Raw genomic sequence first — 20712 nt, forward strand, 5'->3', positions numbered from 1 at the left:
CTGTCAGTCCCAGGAGAGTGTCTCCCCTACTGTCAGTCCCAGGAGAGTGTCTCCCCTACTGTCAGTCCCAGGAGAGTGTCTCCCCCCTACTGTCAGTCCCAGGAGAGTGTCTCCCCTACTGTCAGTCCCAGGAGAGTGTCTCCCCTCCTGTCAGTCCCAGGAGAGTGTCTCCCCCTACTGTCAGTCCCAGGAGAGTGTCTCCCCCTACTGTCAGTCCCAGGAGAGTGTCTCCCCCCTACTGTCAGTCCCAGGAGAGTGTCTCCCCTACTGTCAGTCCCAGGAGAGTGTCTCCCCTACTGTCAGTCCCAGGAGAGTGTCTCCCCCCTACTGTCAGTCCCAGGAGAGTGTCTCCCCTACTGTCAGTCCCAGGAGAGTGTCTCCCTTACTGTCAGTCCCAGGAGAGTGTCTCCCCCTACTGTCAGTCCCAGGAGAGTGTCTCCCCTACTGTCAGTCCCAGGAGAGTGTCTCCCCTACTGTCAGTCCCAGGAGAGTGTCTCCCCTACTGTCAGTCCCAGGAGAGTGTCTCCTCTACTGTCAGTCCCAGGAGAGTGTCTCCCCTACTGTCAGTCCCAGGAGAGTGTCTCCCCCCTACTGTCAGTCCCAGGAGAGTGTCTCCCCTACTGTCAGTCCCAGGAGAGTGTCTCCCCCCTACTGTCAGTCCCAGGAGAGTGTCTCCCCTACTGTCAGTCCCAGGAGAGTGTCTCCCCTACTGTCAGTCCCAGGAGAGTGTCTCCCCTACTGTCAGTCCCAGGAGAGTGTCTCCCCCCTACTGTCAGTCCCAGGAGAGTGTCTCCCCTACTGTCAGTCCCAGGAGAGTGTCTCCCTTACTGTCAGTCCCAGGAGAGTGTCTCCCCTACTGTCAGTCCCAGGAGAGTGTTTCCCCCTACTGTCAGTCCCAGGAGAGTGTCTCCCCTACTGTCAGTCCCAGGAGAGTGTCTCCCCTACTGTCAGTCCCAGGAGAGTGTCTCCCCTACTGTCAGTCCCAGGAGAGTGTCTCCCCTACTGTCAGTCCCAGGAGAGTGTCTCCTCTACTGTCAGTCCCAGGAGAGTGTCTCCCCTACTGTCAGTCCCAGGAGAGTGTCTCCCCCCTACTGTCAGTCCCAGGAGAGTGTCTCCCCTACTGTCAGTCCCAGGAGAGTGTCTCCCCCTACTGTCAGTCCCAGGAGAGTGTCTCCCCCTACTGTCAGTCCCAGGAGAGTGTCTCCCCTACTGTCAGTCCCAGGAGAGTGTCTCCCCCTACTGTCAGTCCCAGGAGAGTGTCTCCCCCTACTGTCAGTCCCAGGAGAGTCTCCCCTACTGTCAGTCCCAGGAGAGTGTCTCCCCCTACTTTCAGTCCCAGGAGAGTGTCTCCCCCTACTGTCAGTCCCAGGAGAGTGTCTCCCCTACTGTCAGTCCCAGGAGAGTGTCTCCCCTACTGTCAGTCCCAGGAGAGTGTCTCCCTTACTGTCAGTCCCAGGAGAGTGTCTCCCCCCCTACTGTCAGTCCCGGGAGAGTGTCTCCCCTACTGTCAGTCCCAGGAGAGTGTCTCCCTCTACTGTCAGTCCCAGGAGAGTGTCTCCCCTACTCCAAGGAGAGCACGTTTTCCTGGGACATTCACTCTGCCCTAGCTTTCCCACATTAGAAATGAATCTGGACTGAAGTTCAAGTAACTTGGCTTTTTAACTATTCAACAACTGTTCAAATAACAAATCGCACGCACACGCACACACACACACAGTACAGAATAATTCCCCTTTTATTCTGGGCACATTCTACTTCATGGATGATTATTGATATGATTATACACTCAGTGAGATCTTTATTAGGTATTTATTAAACTTATTTTTTAGACTTATAGGGAGGTAAAATGGATGTTTGGGAGGCCGATACTTCCTAATGCCACCGGCAGTGGTGTCTGTATTCATTTATCGTCCCGACTCGTGTGATTTAAAAATCATAGAATACATTTGTGTAATCAGTAGGCTATCGATGGCAGCCTGCAACCAATGTCAAGCACAGTTGGAGAAAAAAACCCCAGGGGCCCGAATGTTTTAGTGCCTCTCATGAAAGTGGCCAGCCAGGGATAAACTTAATCTTTGTTGTTGTGTTTGGTACACAAATCTGACCGTGTGCTTGTAACCAAGATATTTTTAAAAAGTAATGAAGAGCTGCATGTCAATCATTTGCTGACGATACGGAGCCGTGTGATTTTGTGGTTGCAGAGCGATTTAATGCTTTGTTTGCTTAAATTAAGTTGTTGCTGCTGCCATCTATGATGAAATGCAGTAGCATAGCATTTAGCAATGCAGTTCAGTGGGACATTCACTTTTCCTCCATTTTGTTCTTCTGCTGCTATAGCCGATCCACTTAGAGGCTGTTGTAATGTCTGCTTATTTGTGTTACTGTCACCTTCCTGTCAAATTTGACCAGTCTGGCCCTTCTCCTCTGACCACTTTCATGAACAATGCATTTTGATTGGCTGATTAAATATTTGAATGAACAAGCTGGTGTACAGGTCTACCTAATAAAGTGACCACTGAGTGTATATTGCAAGTAACTGAATTGAAGAAGTAAACACACATGGCTATATCCCTACAAACCTGATTTCCCACTATAAATCCCACACAAAGAAATAAGATTGATGTGAGTAAAGGCGGAAAAGAGCAGTTCTGATATGGAGGTGGTTCTAAAAATACTAAGTTTGTAAATGTTATTTTTAAAAAGCAATTTTTTAAAATATGTCTACAAGCAGATGTGAACCAGTGATATGCAGTTCTATTCCCTAAACTTCATTGCAGCTGTATAACATGAAGGCCCTGATTCAAACAAACGGAAAAGAAAACTACAATTCTCCAAATAAATTGAAGTCCAGACCAAACTGAGGAAAGGCACACATGTCCCCCCGCCCCGCCTACTCTCAGTCCCAGGAGAATAAACATTCAATATGTCCTCGCTTTTCCAAATTAGAAGTGATTCAGACACTAAGTTCAACAATTTAGCTGTTTTAACAATTCAAAATATTCAACTGGCAAAGAACAAATCCCACAGTACAGGAAAAGTCATTTCTTATACTGGGCACATTCTACTTTAAGGATGATAATTGATATGATTATATGTTGCATAAAATAACTGAATTGAAGAAGTGAACAAACATGATATGAGTGCTGTATTCCTATCACCCTGAGTTCCCACTATAAATCCCACACAAGTCATCACACCCTGACATATGATGATTAGCCTATATTGTAATCCACCAAACTAAACAAATTATTAATTTTTCAATTTTTTCATCAAGCCAATAACAAAAAAAGTATGAAACAATAGTTTTCTGTTTAAAGATTCTAAAAAGAGTGACAGCAGAAGTATAGTATCACACAGTTTAACATACATTATCCCTTTACTGAACTGATAAGTTGACTAGTTATTCAAAGCCAACATTGATGCTGCAAGTGTATTTGAGACCACCTTTCCACCAAAACTCATAGATGTTAATCTGTGGCCTTGTTGTGCAGTTAAGCAGTAAGTATTAAGAATTACATAGTCAGTGAAATAATAAGAAAAATGGTTATCAATAGAATGCATATTTGACAGCACCCACAGACAGGTTGCCACGGTGATCTCAAATCAGTTCGATAATTCTGGTGCTTCTGGATCCATCATCCTCTTTCGGTTCTTAAAACACCTGGAGGTCCAAAGACTCACAGCATCGCTCCATCATCGCAGTCTCTTCTGAAACGTCTGGAATGAAGAATGAATCACATTGTTTGAGAGAGACACATGCAGGCAGGTATGCTGTACTGAACAAACCAGGACACAAACAGCAGCTGCTGTACCGTAGATCATGACATGACCAGAGATTTACATGCACGTAAAATGCTGAAGTGGAGGGGGAGTTCTTGACCATGTAGACACAGCAATATACCTGTGAAAATGTCTGTTTCTGTTTTGTGGTACTTTTCCCAGCTTTGGATTTAAATTCAGCTAACAACAGCCACTATTCAAGTGGTTTCAGGTTATTCCTTCAGTCAAGATTTGTTTTGGGAAACGCTTTGAATATAAAGGAATATTCTCATGAGGAAAGCCTTTGATGATCTCAGTGTGTAGATCATTTAAAAAAAACAGGGCCCAGGTCGGAAACACTCAGTTTGATGATTTGGATCAGTACAGAGTGCCCTGTCACATCCTCACACGGTCCTAGAGTGGCTTTCATTGGTTACCTGGGAAGCCAGTCAGGTCCTCAGGGATCTGGTTTAAACCCAGCGTCAAGGCGTTTGTCATCTGTGTCTTAATTTGATCCACAAGGAATTTCTGTGAGAGGTTTGAAAAACAAATTTGATTGTTTCCTGTAAAGTGATCTTTATTGAGGTGTTATATCTGAACTGTTTTTTTCTGTTGTGTGTAACAACAATCTACATTACATTTATTTGAAACTGAAGATGATGCAACCTTTACTGTATTACGGGGTGATTTAATCAAAGTAATAAAATGTATTCGGCTCAGGCAGCTTATACAAACTAAGTAATGAAAAGTGTTACTGCCTTGCATGCATTATTATACCATGAACATTGCATAAACCACCCCCTGGATAATTAGGTGTTCCATGAAAGCAAGCTGAAAACGAACCTGCAGATCACTGAACTCTTTCAGCATCTTCGTCTTGGAATTGTGGAACATGGTCTTTTTGAAATCCTCAATTGCACTTTTAAGTTTCCCTTGAATCTTTCTTAAACATTTTTTTCCTTTGATGTCAGAGCATTCTGAAAATACATTTCACACATTTCTATTGACAATAGAATTTAACATGTTAATATCGACACAATTGACATGACTTGCCCAAGTGCCGACCTTGATATGTTTGCTTCATGGTGTCACGGATTGAATCACTGAGGGAATTGTAGATCAGCTTCTTTCTCTGTAGGATTTCCTTCTCCAGATTCCTGTGCACTTTTCTTTGCTAGATGATATGAAAGGGAAGATGTTTCAGTTGAGTAAAATTTGTTGAAACACTATTGAGGTCATTGTACTGGAGCATTGGGGTCAGTTTCTAATATTTGCATCAGCATTAAATGTGTAAGACTGCAAGAAAGGAGATATCGACTGTAGAAGAGGCATTGAAATGGGTTCTCACCTCTGTTCTAATGTACACCAGACGCAGGTATTTCTCTTCTTTTTTTTTTTTCTTTTGTTCCGTCAGAAGGTCATTTGTGATGAAGTTCTTCTCGAAACTTTCAAATGTCCCTTTGATTGAGGCTCTTGTAGGTCCAGGGCTTGAGAGACATTTTAGAATGATATGTTGGTATTGGAGTCTCTTGTTATACTTGAAAACAGTTCAACCTCATGAATATGATGTTGATTTGACGTCCTAGTAACTTGTACTTCAGAGTGCATTGTGGTCTGTGCTCAGTTATTAGAAGAAATATTACTGAAATATGATTGGTGACTCTGAATCATCAGATATTGGTATAATATTGGTTGCACAAAGGAAAATACATCAATGTAGAAGTCACTCACCCAAATGTTGTCAGAAACATTTCATTCATCTTTTTGTACATGGGTTCTGACAGAGTGTAGTTCAGATCAACTAACACTCGAGATTGGTAATATCCATCATTTCTACACATGGCTTTGAGTGTCATGTGGTGGCCTCTGTTATCACACCATTTCTGTACAAAAACAGAAATACAAATGAAAAATCACAATGTAGCCTATGAAGAGCAAAATGTGCACCAGGCATCCCCTTTTCACTGTACAAGCTGCTCTGAAGTGACATGAGGTTTACATGAGACTTTATTTGAGTAAAAGAGTCGGCCTACTCGCCAGCACATTCATGAAGGAAAGCTCCAGGCTAAAACACTGACATTGTCAGTGAACGTGTACCAGCGATGTGAAATTAATTCCCAGGTTATTATCTGATATTTGTAATATAATATAAATATAAATTGTGTCTTGGATGACAAAAACATCTTGCAGTGAACATTATTATAATATATTGATCATATCTATTATATATTATAAAATATATATTTCATTTTATTTTAATTGAATGTCCCTTTTGTGAAGAGAGATATTGTATGGAGCTCAGGGAAGCCAACATTTAATGTCCTCGTTTGAGGGACACAGGGTCTCAGGAGGTTAAATTACTAATATGCAGATTCTGACAATGTCAAAATGATTTCCTTTCAGCATTTAGACAAAATTGTGAAATTATTTGATGATTGATTAAAGAGACATCGTCACTAACTGAATCGGCTAAAGATGATGAATAAGTTTGGGAAAAAGTAAAAGCAATTTCCACTATTCACCTCAGCGAATAGGCCTATTTGAGTAATAGAAAGTGCAGTAATTGGCTTTAACCTGCAGGTCAGAATGCATTTGACAAAATACAATAAAATGATCATATTAAGCTCATCGTTATGAAAATCTTTTTAGAACAAGGCAACATGTGGCAATATTTAATGTCATAGAATAGGCAACTGCTGACCTGAAATTCCAAATTCAGTTCATTATTGCATCTTGAGATGCCAGTATTTATTTATTGATTGATTGATTGATTGATTGACTGATTGATTGCCAGCAACAATGTCAGGAAGGCATTACAATTTCCCTGACTCCCAGATTATTTTTACCAGCCAAACACTAGCAACAGGCTAACACAAACTCACTGGTTCCAGCACACTGGCTGTGGCATTTTCCAGGCATGTTATCTCTGCTCCCTTTGCTCCCATCTTCAGTTTTTCCTGGAGCGTTGTGTGAACTTTGCTCAGAGTTGAATTCAATCTTCTGCACATATTATCCAGATCCTTTTTAAGTCGGCTGAACTCCTGGGAATTTGAAGACTGGTTCTGAAAAAAAGACAATCCTTGAATTTCTGTCAATAGCTAGATTAAACATTTGCTGTTGACATCAGTTCCATTGTGAGACAATGAAACAAGTCAGTAAATCACAAACGAATGTTTCTTCCAAGCTAGCTAGTTATCTGGAAGCTAGGTAGCTGAACTGCCAGAATTGCAGCAAATTGTTTCGAAAGAGTAATTGCACTCACCACTTCAGCCTGGCTCCACCTACTGCACTCACTAATTCAGCCTGGCTCCACCTACTGCACTCACTAATTCAGCCTGGCTCCACCTACTGCACTCACTAATTCAGCCTGGCTCCACCTACTGCACTCACTAATTCAGCCTGGCTCCACCTACTGCACTCACCACTTCAGCCTGGCTCCACCTACTGCACTCACTAATTCAGCCTGGCTCCACCTACTGCACTCACTAATTCAGCCTGGCTCCACCTACTGCACTCACTAATTCAGCCTGGCTCCACCTACTGCACTCACTAATTCAGCCTGGCTCCACCTACTGCACTCACTACTTCAGCCTGGCTCCACCTACTGCACTCACTAATTCAGCCTGGCTCCACCTACTGCACTCACTAATTCAGCCTGGTTCCACCTACTGCACTCACTAATTCAGCCTGGCTCCACCTACTGCACTCACTAATTCAGTTACTAATTCATATAATACTAATTCAGTTAATTAAGAGTTAATTGCACTCACTACAAGTTTTTCTCTAAAAAAAAGTACCTTTTTTTTGTGGTGGGTCATATAGACTTATAAGAATATGTGGTTAAAAATGTTAAAATCAACAATTTTCCCACTATATATCTTGATTGACATCTATATGACATAGATGTGCCTGCAAAATGGCACTTTGACATCACGAATGGGGCGTGGCCAGAATAAAATGCAGAAATAATTTTTCTGAATCAGTTTTCCGCCAAATTATATTATTTCGGAAATGTCCGAAAAAAATAAATTATAAAGTAGGCGTACAAACACATTTACAGTTAACAAAAACATGGACAAAAATGTGATCTCCTGTAGAGTGCAATTACCCTACATTTCAGACAGAGCACCTGAAGTTTGCAATAAGTCAGCAATAAAATTGTGTTTTCTTTGTCATAGGATTATACTTTTTAAAAACACATTAACATTTACATATTGATGGAGTCAAAACATACCTTTGAACTGAGAGCATCCTTTGAAAAGTGAAGATATGAAATGACTCCAGAAACATCAGATACATAATCTTTCACTTTCTTCTCAAAATGGGAGACGTACAGTTTCTTAATGTGCTCCATCAGCGCTGGCAATTCTTTGTAAATAGTAGAAAAAACAGGTAGTTAAGACTTAAACCATATGTCTAGCCTTCACCTTGTGCTTATGTACAGTATATACACTCAGAGAGCACTTTATTAGGTATTTATATTTCTACTGCTGTTGGCTATCCACTTGAGAGTTCTTATGCATTGTGTGTTCAGAGATGCTCTTCTGCATACCACTGTTGTAATGTGTGGTTATTTACGTTACTGTCACCTTCCTGTCAGCTTTGACCAGTTTGGCCATTCTCCTCCTACTTCTCTCATTAACACGGCATTTCTGTCGGCAGAACTGCTGCTCACTGGATGCTCATTGCGAGCCGCGACGTCGGCGGTTCGTATCCGACCATCCGACATTTGTTGCATGTCTTCCCCTCTCTCTCGCTCCCATTCTTCCTGTCTCTCTACACTATATACTGTCCAATAAAGCTGAAAAAGGCCTAAAAAATATCTTTAAAAAAAAAAGAAAACAGTCATTCCACGGTCAAACTCACTTTTTTCTCCATTCTGATGGTTGATATTAACATTTACTGAAGCTCCTGACCTGTATCTACATTATTGTATGCATTGCACTGCTGCTATAAAATTGGCTGATAATTGCATAAATAAGTACTTAATAAAGTAAAAATGTTCCTAAAAACTTGCTCGGTAAGTGTATTCAGGAGGTGAGCATTTTATTCGATAGACTTGTAGACCAGCTTGTTAATGGAAATATATAATCAGCCAATCATGTGGCAGCAGCTAAATGTGTAAAAGCACACAGACATGGTCAAGAGGTTCAGCTGTGTTTCAGATCAAATGTCAGAATGGGGAAAAAATTTGATCTAAGTGACTTTGGCCATGGATTGATTGTTGGTGCCAGACAGGGCAGGGTGGTTTGAGTATCTCAGAAACTGCTGATCTCCTGGGAATTTTATTGTAGGCAAAAAGGCAAAAACGCCTTGTTAATGAGAGAGTTCAGAGGAGAAGGGCCAAACTGGTCAAAGCTGGACAGGAAGGTGACCGTAACGCAAATAACCACACATTACAACAGTGGTATGCAGAAGAGCAAAGGAGAATTGCTAGACTGGTGAAACCTGTAAGTGGAGGCTACAGCAGCAGAAGAACCAATAAGTCAAAAAAGGCTAATAAATACCGAATAAAGTGCTCAGTGAGTGTATCGTGCTGCAAAAAAGTATTTGCCCCCTTTCTGATTCTCTATAATTTTGTATTATTCACACGGAATGGTTTCATACATTTTAATAAAATGTTAGATATTAGAAAAAGGGAACCTGAGTAAACACAAAACACATTTTTGAAAATCAGTGTTTCATTGATTTAATTACAAGAGTTATCAATAATATTTAATAACCATTACCATTAGCAGCAATAATTGTGACCAAACACTTCCTTTAATATGATATCAGTCTTTCACATCACTGTGGAGGAATTTTAACCCCCTCTTTTACTTTAATGAAATCAAATACATAGGTTTTTCATAGTGATATATAATATAAAAACGTTTTACCAGTTTCATTGCGATCCAGAACAGGTGAGTTCCCTTGTGCAATTTTCTTGAATTCTTCAGAACTCACAGTGTACACATCAAAGACCTCATTTGAATGGTCTTCATCACCAAGCAGAAATTTCTTAAATTAAATATAGAAAATATGATTGTTAAAGAAGGTTTTGGTCTGCAATAGTGGGGAAGTTATTGTGAAAATGTTATAGGAAGTATTTAAGCTACAGCACAGCCACCAATAAGATAAAATGAGTTGATTAAACTAAAAGTACTTTTCAAGTAAAAAGTTAACTTGAAGCTGCCTAATGAAAAACATGAATTAGGTCACCTATGGGCCTTGCCACATGTCGGCTAATGCTACTCTATTTATGCATAGGCTCCTTTCAAATAACATAAATATTCCTTCAGTTCACAATTAATTTAGCTTCATGCTTCTTCAAGTCAATTTCATCAAGTCGATGGAGAAAGTAAACTAGTATATATAGAGAATGAACTTTTTGTATGCATTTATCCTATTCGTTCATATTCCTGTATTTGTCTATGTGTAAGAGCAAGTTTCAGGTAATGCTACCACGCTAAACCTCACCTTTGTTTTATCTTTGAAGAGTTCTCTGATTTCTTCTTTAAATTGGTCATTACGGTACAGTATACACGCTTGTTTTTCTTTCTTCTTATATTCCAGGGTATCCTGAAAAAATGTATTAATAAGAATTGTGAAATATGTCCTGTTCAATATTTTATATTAATTTAATCTGTCCTCACCTTGTTAATGTTAAGGTCCTCATCTGTGATATCATGATTTCTGGTAAAATCAGAAAAGTTATTCAGAATTAGAAACGGTCCGTACACAGGTGTATAAAATATTTCTGAAGATATTAATACTGTAACAGCTAACTCTCTGAAGTTCTCTGGGTCGATGACATCTGTATGGGTGCAGATGAAGGTGATATTGTGACACTCTCCCCCTCCAGCAATGGTTCTCAATGATGTATCAAAGATCTCATCGGCTACTTTCTCAGACAGGGCACGTTTCATCTCACTGACAATCCAGACAGAGGAGCACTGGCTGAGACACTGTGGGAGTTTAATGAAAATCTTTCACCATTGTCAGTTTCAACATTATCCATGGAGTCCACCATCGTAATAAACAGAATTCAGTAAACGATTACAGCTTGAAGCACTGACATCACCTCTTTCCACATGTCACTTCTGTATTTACTGACGTCTCCAGCTCCAGGCAGGTCCACCAGCACAATCCCCTCCAGCAGAGCTGGAGACTTCGGCAAGGAGATGATGACTTGCTTCACTAGTGGCCAGAACTGCTTCCCTTCATTTGTATCAGATTTTTTGTCTGATTTTTTGTCTGATTCTCTGACTGATTTTTTGACTGATTTTTTGTCACTCCGAATGTAGCATCCAATGCTTTTAGACAGTTCTTTGGCCTGTAGAGAAGGTTTAGGAGTAAATTGTTCATGTCTTAAGAGAAACCAAAATCAAACATTTATGTCAACCTGTCATAAAGACGTCCTCTTAAAAAATATTATTTTAGCACTCACAGTGTCAAAAGTCAGAGTCTTCCTGCCTGTGCTTAGAATCTCAAGAACCTCGCTGGCTCCCACCAATTCAGTGCAATCTTTCTTCAGTCCCTCTTCTCCATAAATGGCTGTAATCTTTTCTCTTGCCATGTTTGCAATTTCACAATCTTTTGCTGGCATGTTTTTTTTTTTGAGTGACTCTTGCAGGAAATGTAGTTCTGATTTCCAGTCCTGCAGTAGAAATTCCTTAATCATCAACATGTATTATCATTTTGTCTATATACATAGAACATGGTGGGGTTGATTTGTTTACAGGAACCAGTCATAGTGTGTTTCTATATTAACCGAAAGATACACATGTACCCCCAGTTGCACATTTGGATTCGCTCCATCTGATGATGATGGATGATGTAAGGCAGCCTGAATTCATAGAACCTTAGTTACATGCATAGCTTCTGTTCTATTTCAATCTTCCTTAACGTCAGAGGAATGTGCTTTAAAGCACATTTGGATGACTCATACCAACATAGTCACAAGGAAACGTATCCATCTCATGACTGCATGGTGAGTAGCTATGTTGACCCTATAGAAACGCTCATGACTGCATGGTGAACAGCTATGTGGACCCTATAGAAACGCTCATGACTGCATGGTGAGCAGCTATGTTGACCCTATAGAAACAGGAAAAGAACATGGTGAAGGCCAGGTAGCTGCAGCGCATATGTCATTCAGTGGCCTGCCATTCAAGGAGGTAGATACTCCTGATGGAATGGTGTCTAATTCTCTCAGATATAGGAAGGCCTTTTAAAATGTTGGCATGTGCAAGGACCTCAATAATCCTCTTGGGAAGCCTCTGCTTTGACAGGGCTCTGCTCTTGCTGTGACCATCATGCCAGACAAAAGGTATTCAGACCTATGAAGGCTGGCTGTTGACGTATGCACTGGGCACAGTTGCCCTTGCATTCCAACCCCTTCTCCATCCTGAGCTTGGCGGGTGAAAGGCCCCAACTCAGTGCTCTGATTAATGTGAAAAGGAGATGAACATTTGGAAATAAAGGATGGGTTCGGCCACAGCGTGATCCCTGAGTCATCAGCATTCCAACGCATGCATCTTAGCAGACTGGGTGGATTCAGCCATTGGCCCCTTCAGGAAGCAAGAGACTAGTATGTGTGTGTGTAGTATGTGTGTGTGTGAGCCACTTGGGACGATACACCTTACTCTAGAGGTTGATTTGGAAGCATCCTGCAGAAACTGCAATATCACTGGCACTGAGCAGAACTCTGGACTTCACCATGCGATTCACACCATGCTGCAACAGTTTCCACCTGTTCACATATAATGAATGGGTGTACCACTGCCCTCAGAGGCCAAACACAGAGTCACGGGCGATCTGGGTCCGGATGCCATTTGCGACTATGTAGTTCTCCTCCCTCCTCGGAACCTGCCACAGCTCCCAATGAGGAGTATGAGCAGCACAGGAAGCCGTCGTATTCCTGGCCAGCTGGGAGACACCAGCAGAAGCTTGTAGTTGCTTTGATGAACCCTGTCTAGTGTCTGAAGAAGTGAGGGAATGGGAGGAAATGCATACAGAAGGCCATCTGGCCACACATGACCGGGCTGGATGTTTCCCTGAAGGAGAACCACAGGGGGGAATGCGTTGTCCTCTCTGAGGTGAACAAATCCACATTGGCCTCGCCATGTCAGCGCCAGATTTGTTCGACTGCCTCTGGTATGCTATTTCCACCAATTCAAACCTAGTTCTGGTTCTGGGCTGGTGCTGGTGAGGGTTCACACCTTCTAAGAACTGGCTTGCTTTTCCATGGGCTAGAGGGCCAAGTCATTAGGTCACTGTGTATGTCTCCTGTTTCTGAGCAACGCCCACTTCAAGCACAACAACAACAGTCGCCGACTATCAGGACATGACATGACTTTACATCATCACCTTACAAATGTTGCTTGTTTGCGAGCCTACTTCGACATCCAAATAGGACTGATACAAACCATTTGTGCTGCTCGTCGCGATTGCTATGGATAGCGATTACATTCAAGAAGAAAGGTAACTACTTTACATGTTTTCATTCTTAACACTGAACGTAGCATGTTAATGTTAGCATTAATCTCGCACTTGTGAAACTTCTCTGCAAATTGCTCAAAGTTGAGATGGTTGCTACTCTCATCGAGTTTCAAACTTACAAGTGCTTCACATTTTATGTATATTGCAGGAAATTTACGTTACATAACAGTTGCATTGACTGAAAATGGTGGTCACAATTGAGCATGCGGGTGAGAGCATGGCTCTGGGGCTGAAGAGATGGTGAAAGGCCCAGACGTACAGCTGCTACACCACCTGGAAGCTGCTGACCTGGTTCCCCTATAGTGGTTGACCTGATAGACAGTGGCGGTGCTGTCTGTCCACACAAGAACATGCTTGCCCTCTTGGACTGACTAGAGGTGTCTTAGCACCATGTAAACTGCCAGCACATCTGCAGGATACTGCAGTCAGCATATGGAGCAGTCGGAGGAAGAGACTGGGCTCCACATCTTGTGGCTCAGGAAGGGAGTCACAAGCACACTGCTCTAGACTAGAATCTGGTGCTGTGGTCTATTGCTAATAAAGTGGACTATGACAGTCTATGGTTAGAATGCTGTGGATTCTAGAGCTTCTCTGCAGCCTCTGAAGGAAGAAATATCTGTTGCTCCAACCCAGGTTACCAACAGATTAGCTATCATCAGTGAGGAAAGTTGACCTGCTTATCACTCTCTGCAATTTGTGAGAAGATTTTTAAGAACAGACAGGTGGATTATGTTGACAATGTTATGTGCATGCAAAAGACGGAGAAAAAATCCTCGGATGAGAACGTGGCATCCTACGCACAGAGTCTCTCCTGACATGCGACAACATAAAACTATTTCCCCTAAGCAGGCTTAACCATCCAAACTCAATCTCTTTTGCATTTCTTCCCTCTCCCACATCAATTAGGAGGCCAACTTAAATCACCTGTGGAATGGAGGCGTGTCCCACTGCCTGACGTCACAGCAGCATATGCCAAATCAAACGAAATAAAAGGAAAAACTAAGAAAACAAGGAATGTCCGTGTGTGTGATTCTTAGTCATAACAACAGGTACTGATGGGGGCTGCCTTACGTCATCCACATCACAGGTGACTGGTATTGTAAGGTCTCGACCTGCGCATGCGAAAGACAGAGATAATTTGAACGTGCTCTAAAGCGCCGTCGTCTGACGTTAAGAAGGAATGAAATAGAATTAACAATATTAACATGAAGTTATAATTCTTTATATCTTGTAACTGTCAGAACCGAATTTGGATTGCTGTGTTATAGCAAATTTTCTGTTTTGTGTTAACCTGCTTACCTCTGCACTGATGAATTCAATATCAGCTTTGTATTTGCTGGATTCAGTATTAGCTTGTACATGCACAAAAACGGAAGTGCAGGCACGCATGCTTCCTGAAGGTAGAAGTTGGCTTTCTTCGACAATTGCGTTGATCAATGAGCTCTTTCCTGCTCCCGTCTTCCCAAAGAATCCAATGTAAATTTTCTCTTTGTGGTTATAATCTTTTAGACTTGAGATCTTCTCTCTGCATTGGATAGATACAATAACTTTGGGCTCAATGAAAGTTACTTATGTTCACTAAAAGTATTGAAGAATTTTAGAAACAGTTGCATCATTTTCACAACTACATGTAACTTCACCTGCCTAATAAAAATGTCTAAAAATTAACCCAGTGAGCAAAAGCCAGAATTTAATCTAGGTTGAGAGACAGGTTTAGAGACATTTTGACAAAAACTGACTTACAGACAGGTTAACCCCAATATAGCTCCGGTTTTTACCCAGTGTAGCCTGACTACTTCATTAGGTGTTTATTAGAAAACATTTTTTTGACTGGATCTTCTGCTGCTGTAGCCCATTCATTTCAAGGTTTGACATTTTGTGTGTTCAGACATGCTCTTCTAGATACCACTGTTGCAACACATGGTCATTTTAGTTACTGCCACCTTCTTGTCCGCTGAGAACAGTCTGCCTGTTGTCCTCTGACATCTGTCATTTATCCTTTCAATCCCCAGCTGACTTCTATCAAATAAAGTGGCCCTGTCACAATAAATTTGATCCGGGCAACGCATCTAACATTCTAAACAGTTGTACTGGCCTCTGTGACATTACATTACATTACATTATTGGCATTTGGCAGACGCTCTTATCCAGAGCGACGTACAACAAAGTGCATACCCATAACCAGGGCTAAGTGCGCTGAAAAACCCTAGAGGGAAGTACAATTTCAATTGCTACCCGTACAACAAAGATTTTTTTTTTTTAAAACAACAAATTAACAAACGGAGCAAAAGTGACCAAACTTAACTATCCAAATACTGCTTACCTAGCCAACTAAAAATACCGAAACACTACGTAAATCACAAAGACAACAATTAAGGATTTTTTGGTTACTGTTCTTCAACAGCGACTGTTGCTATACAGACGCTGCCTGCTACAGTGGGAGCAATAATTATTTGATCCCTTGCTGATTTTGTAGGTTTGCAAAAGGTTTACAAAGAATGGAACTGTGTAGAATTTTAATCATAGGTACATTTTAACATTGAGAGACAGAATATCACAAAATAATCAACAACAACATCATATACATTTTATGAATTTAATATCATATTTTCACATGAAATAAGTATTTGATCCATAGAACAATAGGACTTAATACTTGGTGGAGAAACCTTTGTTGGCAAGCACAGAGGTCAGAAGTTTGTTGTAGTTTTTCACCAGGTTTGCACAGATCTTGGGAGGGATTTTGGTCCACTCCTCTTTGCAGATCCTCTCCAAATCCTTAAGGTTCTGAGGCTGTCGCTTGGAAACTCGAAGCTTCAGCTCCCTCCTCCACAGATTTTCGATGGGTTTTAGGTCTGGAGACTGGCTAGGGCACTCCAGGACCTTAATATGCTTCTTTTTGAGCCACTCCTTTGTTGCCTTGGCTATATGTTTTGGGTCATTGTCATGTTGGAAGACCCATCCATGACCCATTTTCAGTGCTCTCACTGAGGGAAGGAAGTTGTCGCCCAAAATTTCCTGGTACATGGCCCCATTCATCCTCCCCTCGATACGGTGAAGTTGTCCTGTCCCCTTAGCTGAGAAACACCCCCAAAGCATAAGGTTTCCACCTCCATGCTTCACAGGGATGGTGTTCTTGGGGTTGTACTCAGCATTTCTCTTCCTCCAAACACGGTGAGTCGAGTTGATGCCAAATAGCTCTATTTTGGTCTCATCTGACCACATCACCTTCTCCCAAGCCTCCTCTGGATCATCCAGGTGTTCTTTGGCAAACTTCAGACGGGCCTGTACATGTGCCTTCTTCAGCAGAGGAACCTTGCGCGCGCTGCAGGATTTTAATCCTTCACAGTGTAGTGTGTTACTGATGGTTCTCTTCGTGACTGTGGGCCCAACTGCCTTCAGGTCATTAACAAGCTCCTCCTGTGTAGTACTGGGCTGATCCCTGACCTTTCTCATGATCATTGATATCCCACGAGGCGAGATTTGTCCCTGATGTCCTTAGACAGCTCCTTTGTCTTGGCCATGGTGGAAACGTTGGAATCTGATTGATTGTGTGGACAGGTGTCTTTTATACAGCTACATAACGATGTAACGAGTTGACACAGGTGTCAAACCTACAGAATCAGCAAGGGATCAAATAATTATTGCTCCCACTGTAGCTAGAATATGCGAAGATGGCGTATCCGTCATCTCCTGACGGAGAAAGCCACCCAGCCCCTAGTCCAGACGCTCATCATTTCCCGCCTGGATTACTGCAACTCCCTCCTAGCCGGTCTCCCAGCTTGTGCCATCAAGCCCCTCCAGCTCTGGCCCTAGTGTGGGCATTTCAGGCTGCTAAGGGGACTGCCCCACACTATATACAATCCTTAATCACTCCCTACTCCCCAGCAAGACCACTCCGGTCTGCCAGCTCTGGTCACCTTGTGGTTCCCTCACTACGAGCACCTGGCGGTCGAGCTGCACGTTCACGTTTTCTGTTCTGGTTCCTCAGTGGTGGAATGACTTGCCTACCACTGTTTGTTGACCGAAGTAAGGATGAGGTCATTTTAGAATCTTCATCTTCACATATTCTAGCTAGCAGGCAGCATCGTTATAGCAATGGTCACCGTTGTAGAACAGTAACTACTTCACAGAGGCCAGTACAACTGTTTAGACTGTTAGACACGTCACTTGGATCATTTTTGCAGCCCGGATCAAATTGGATGTGACAGCTCCACCCAAATCTTGGAAAATTGAGAAAGTTACGAACATTTAGTATGGTTTTAATATGGGCTCAATACAATAGTATAGTACTGTCATTTTGATTGATTGAAAAGGTATAAGGTTTTTTATTTTTAAAAATTTGCACCATTCTCTGTAAACTCTAGATCATGCCTGCGTGCTTTTATGCATTGAGTTGCTGCCACATGATTGGCCAATTATATATTTGCATTAACAAGCTGGTGTAGGTCTACCTTAAGTGGTCACTGAGTGTACATCCTAGTCAGCTAGACAACTTGAACTTTTGAACCAAAGGCAAAGGTTTTAACCTGAAGGCCTAGATGAAATTTGACCAACTTCACTGGGAAGGATTGGCAGCTGAACAACTTTCACTTGTCACAGATTCTTTAACATTCTAATGTAAAAGGTAAATTATTATTCTTGTTTCAAAAAACAGAGAACTGCACAGCTGGCTTTTACAAGTAGTTGTGCACAAGTGCACAAGTGCTGTTCATTGATCCTGCGTTTACATTGACATCACATTGAGTTCCACATTATAAATTATAAAAGAAAAACTTTGTACTTTAAATCTTCCAGAAATGAGTTTTCTCTGCAGGAAACCCCTTTGAGTTTGTCGTAAACCTGAGATATGGCATCTTTTCCAACCTGGAATGCATCTTCACCTGTTAAAATACAGTTGTGACAAAATGCATTAAACAGTTGGCTTTTACATGTAATGGGCCCTATTTTCCAGAAATCCATATCGCATGAGTTCGCAATGGGTGTGGATATTGACTGTTGGTATTTTCCAGACAAGCGGCGAGAAGCACATAGCTCAAAATTACCGTCACAGGTGGCCAATGGGCTGGATTATGCTGAATAAAATATCAGTGTGTGTTGAAGCTGATTCCCTTCAGGAGGGCAACATTAGCTCAGGAGATAAGAGCAGTTGGAGAGTTGCCAAAATGTGTGTCGAAGTGTGCCTAAGCAAGACCTCTAATGTATGAATTTCCTTCTGTCAGAATTTAAATAAATTATAACCTAAAGGTTTATTATGGGAAAGTTTTAGTTCCCTATTAAACCTGTAGCTGATCATGTTAAAAATGCAAAGAAATACTGACAACAGTATCGTGAAGTTAAATATAAAGTTATATATCATGGGCCAATGATGCCATTTGCAACAGGATTTCATTACATTGTTGCTCAAAAGAAAGGAACATTTTTTTATTTCTTTTCTAACATGTAGGTAAGAATCTTAAATATAGCACAAGCTAATGAAAATGAAACTATTTAGACATGAAAATGCTTTTTGAATCCAGTTTAAGTTCATGGTCATTTATTTTTAAAGCATTATTCCCTTCAATCTTATAGAATTAGTACTGTACTAATATCACATGTAAAGGCTGCCAATGATTGAGTTCACTCTGAGGTGCTGTAGATTATAAGGAAGAAGGTAAGACACTTACGGGTTGAGAGAAGTTCTTCTGTCTCATATGAAAACACAGACTGTCTGTTATTTTTCATCTTCCTCTTCTTTGATTTCACATCTTCATTCCCATGGAGCTTTCTTTTACCTTTCTGAGGAGCTGGAAAAGTGTGGGTGAGGCCTTGAGGTATTAAAATGACTCCTGTGTATCATGTTCCAGACAGTGACTGGGAAGGCCACTGAAGAGCAATGAACCCATTGTCATGTTCATGAAACCAGTTTGAGATGACTTTGTGACATGGTGCATTATCATGCTGGAAGTAGCCATTAGAAGATGGGTACATTGTGGCCATGAAGGACTGCACATGGTCAGCAACAATACTCAAATAGGCTGTGGCATTCAAGCGATGATTCTTGGCTGACAGAAGTGGAACCCAACGTGGTCTTTTGCTGTTGTAGCCCATCCATTGCAAGGTTTTACATGTTGTGTATTCTGTGGTGCTTTTCTGCTCACCATAATTGTACAGAGTGGTTATCTAAGTTACCGTTTCCTAAGAAAGAGCTCAGTGTGTGTATGTTCACACACAATATATATATATTTTATTTTTTTTATTTTATTTTTCTCCCAATTTGGTAGGCAATTGTACCCCGTCTGATTCAGTTAGAGTTAGTGTTAGATACACCGCTCATACCCCCGAAGGAGTGCAACACGCTTTTTTTATGCTCATGCTGAGCTACTAACTGGTTAAATATTTAAAAACACATTTCAAATATATATTATTTATGTTACAGGAAATTAGATAATGTTAGTTCTGCTCAGTGTAAACAGTCCCCCATTTTTCTGGTGTGGTGCCTTGCTAGTTTACTCTAGTATGTCTGCATGGTGGTATTATGAAAATGTAATAATTCATCATTTGTCTTGCCCGATTTTTGTTCTTTTTTTAAATACTGCATGAATGCCAGCATTTAATTTACCAACACATGCACTGTGAGCAAATTATGAATAATAAAGGGATTGGGGAACTAAATCAGCGTTGATTTCGATTTCAAAGTAAATCTTACACTGGAATGGCCCTTTAACAACACATATATTTGTGAAGGTACCCCTCTTTATTGAATATACCAGTTGTTAGAATAAAACCTTAATGGAATAATTATATTCTCACTCACTGGTTCACACTGGAATCGCAGAATAGTCTATACATGACTATTGTCATGTTTATATATGACAAATAACTTTTGATTGTACCTGCTTCTTGAATGTTTTACAGAGTAAAGCACAATTTTTGTCAACAATGAAATGCGTAACTACATTCAATTTGCTGGACAACCAAATAATTTTAGCCCTCCTCCACTTAAAGGAGCACTCCGTCTGTCCGTCATATCACTCAGGCTAGCCAAGGTCGGTCCGTGATGTTTTTATGCTAACATTACCGTATTTTCATTGGAGTGTCATGTGATCGCCTGGATGGGTGGCCGTCCATAAACCAGTCTCTGTGTTCGAGGGTGGAGTTTGAGCACCTGTTACCTTCTGGGTAACACAGGCTGGAGATTCAAGCCAAACGTGACATGGACGTATTTGTTTTGAGAAGTTCTGCCCCATATTTAGGAAATGGCTACACTAATGGTGATTAAAAACATTTAGTGACAAAAAGGGTGACAGTGCTCCTTTAAGCATATGAATACAGTATATTTTTCTCACATAGCAGGGCTCCAGACAACTGGTGGTGCTGGTGCCACTAACGTTCTGGTGGCACAATCAAAAACTTTAGTGGCACAACATTTTGCTGTGGCATTGCACATTAAGCTATTTTACATTAAGAATTGCATTGGAAGCAGAAATA

The 20712-nt window shown here is 41.3% G+C and overlaps 1 protein-coding gene across 1 annotated transcript; it reads right to left on the reverse strand.

Annotated features, from left to right (window-relative positions):
- Positions 1–3401: 3401 nt before the first annotated feature.
- LOC133139868 (nuclear GTPase SLIP-GC-like) lies at positions 3402–19023 on the reverse strand. Its single transcript, XM_061259318.1, has 17 exons — positions 18909–19023; positions 18026–18125; positions 14542–14767; positions 11189–11398; positions 10823–11074; positions 10528–10706; positions 10395–10434; positions 10219–10320; positions 9639–9759; positions 7994–8127; positions 6642–6821; positions 5491–5642; positions 5108–5246; positions 4825–4933; positions 4603–4736; positions 4197–4287; positions 3402–3717 (listed from the first exon to the last, which is right to left on the reverse strand). The coding sequence occupies exons 1-17, from the start codon at positions 18964–18966 to the stop codon at positions 3653–3655; spliced, it is 2292 nt and encodes a 763-aa protein (XP_061115302.1). The 5' UTR covers positions 18967–19023; the 3' UTR covers positions 3402–3652.
- Between the last annotated feature and the right edge of the window lie 1689 nt (positions 19024–20712).

Source organism: Conger conger, chromosome 1 (assembly GCF_963514075.1).
Source record: "Conger conger chromosome 1, fConCon1.1, whole genome shotgun sequence".
NCBI classification, from domain to species: domain Eukaryota; kingdom Metazoa; phylum Chordata; class Actinopteri; order Anguilliformes; family Congridae; genus Conger; species Conger conger.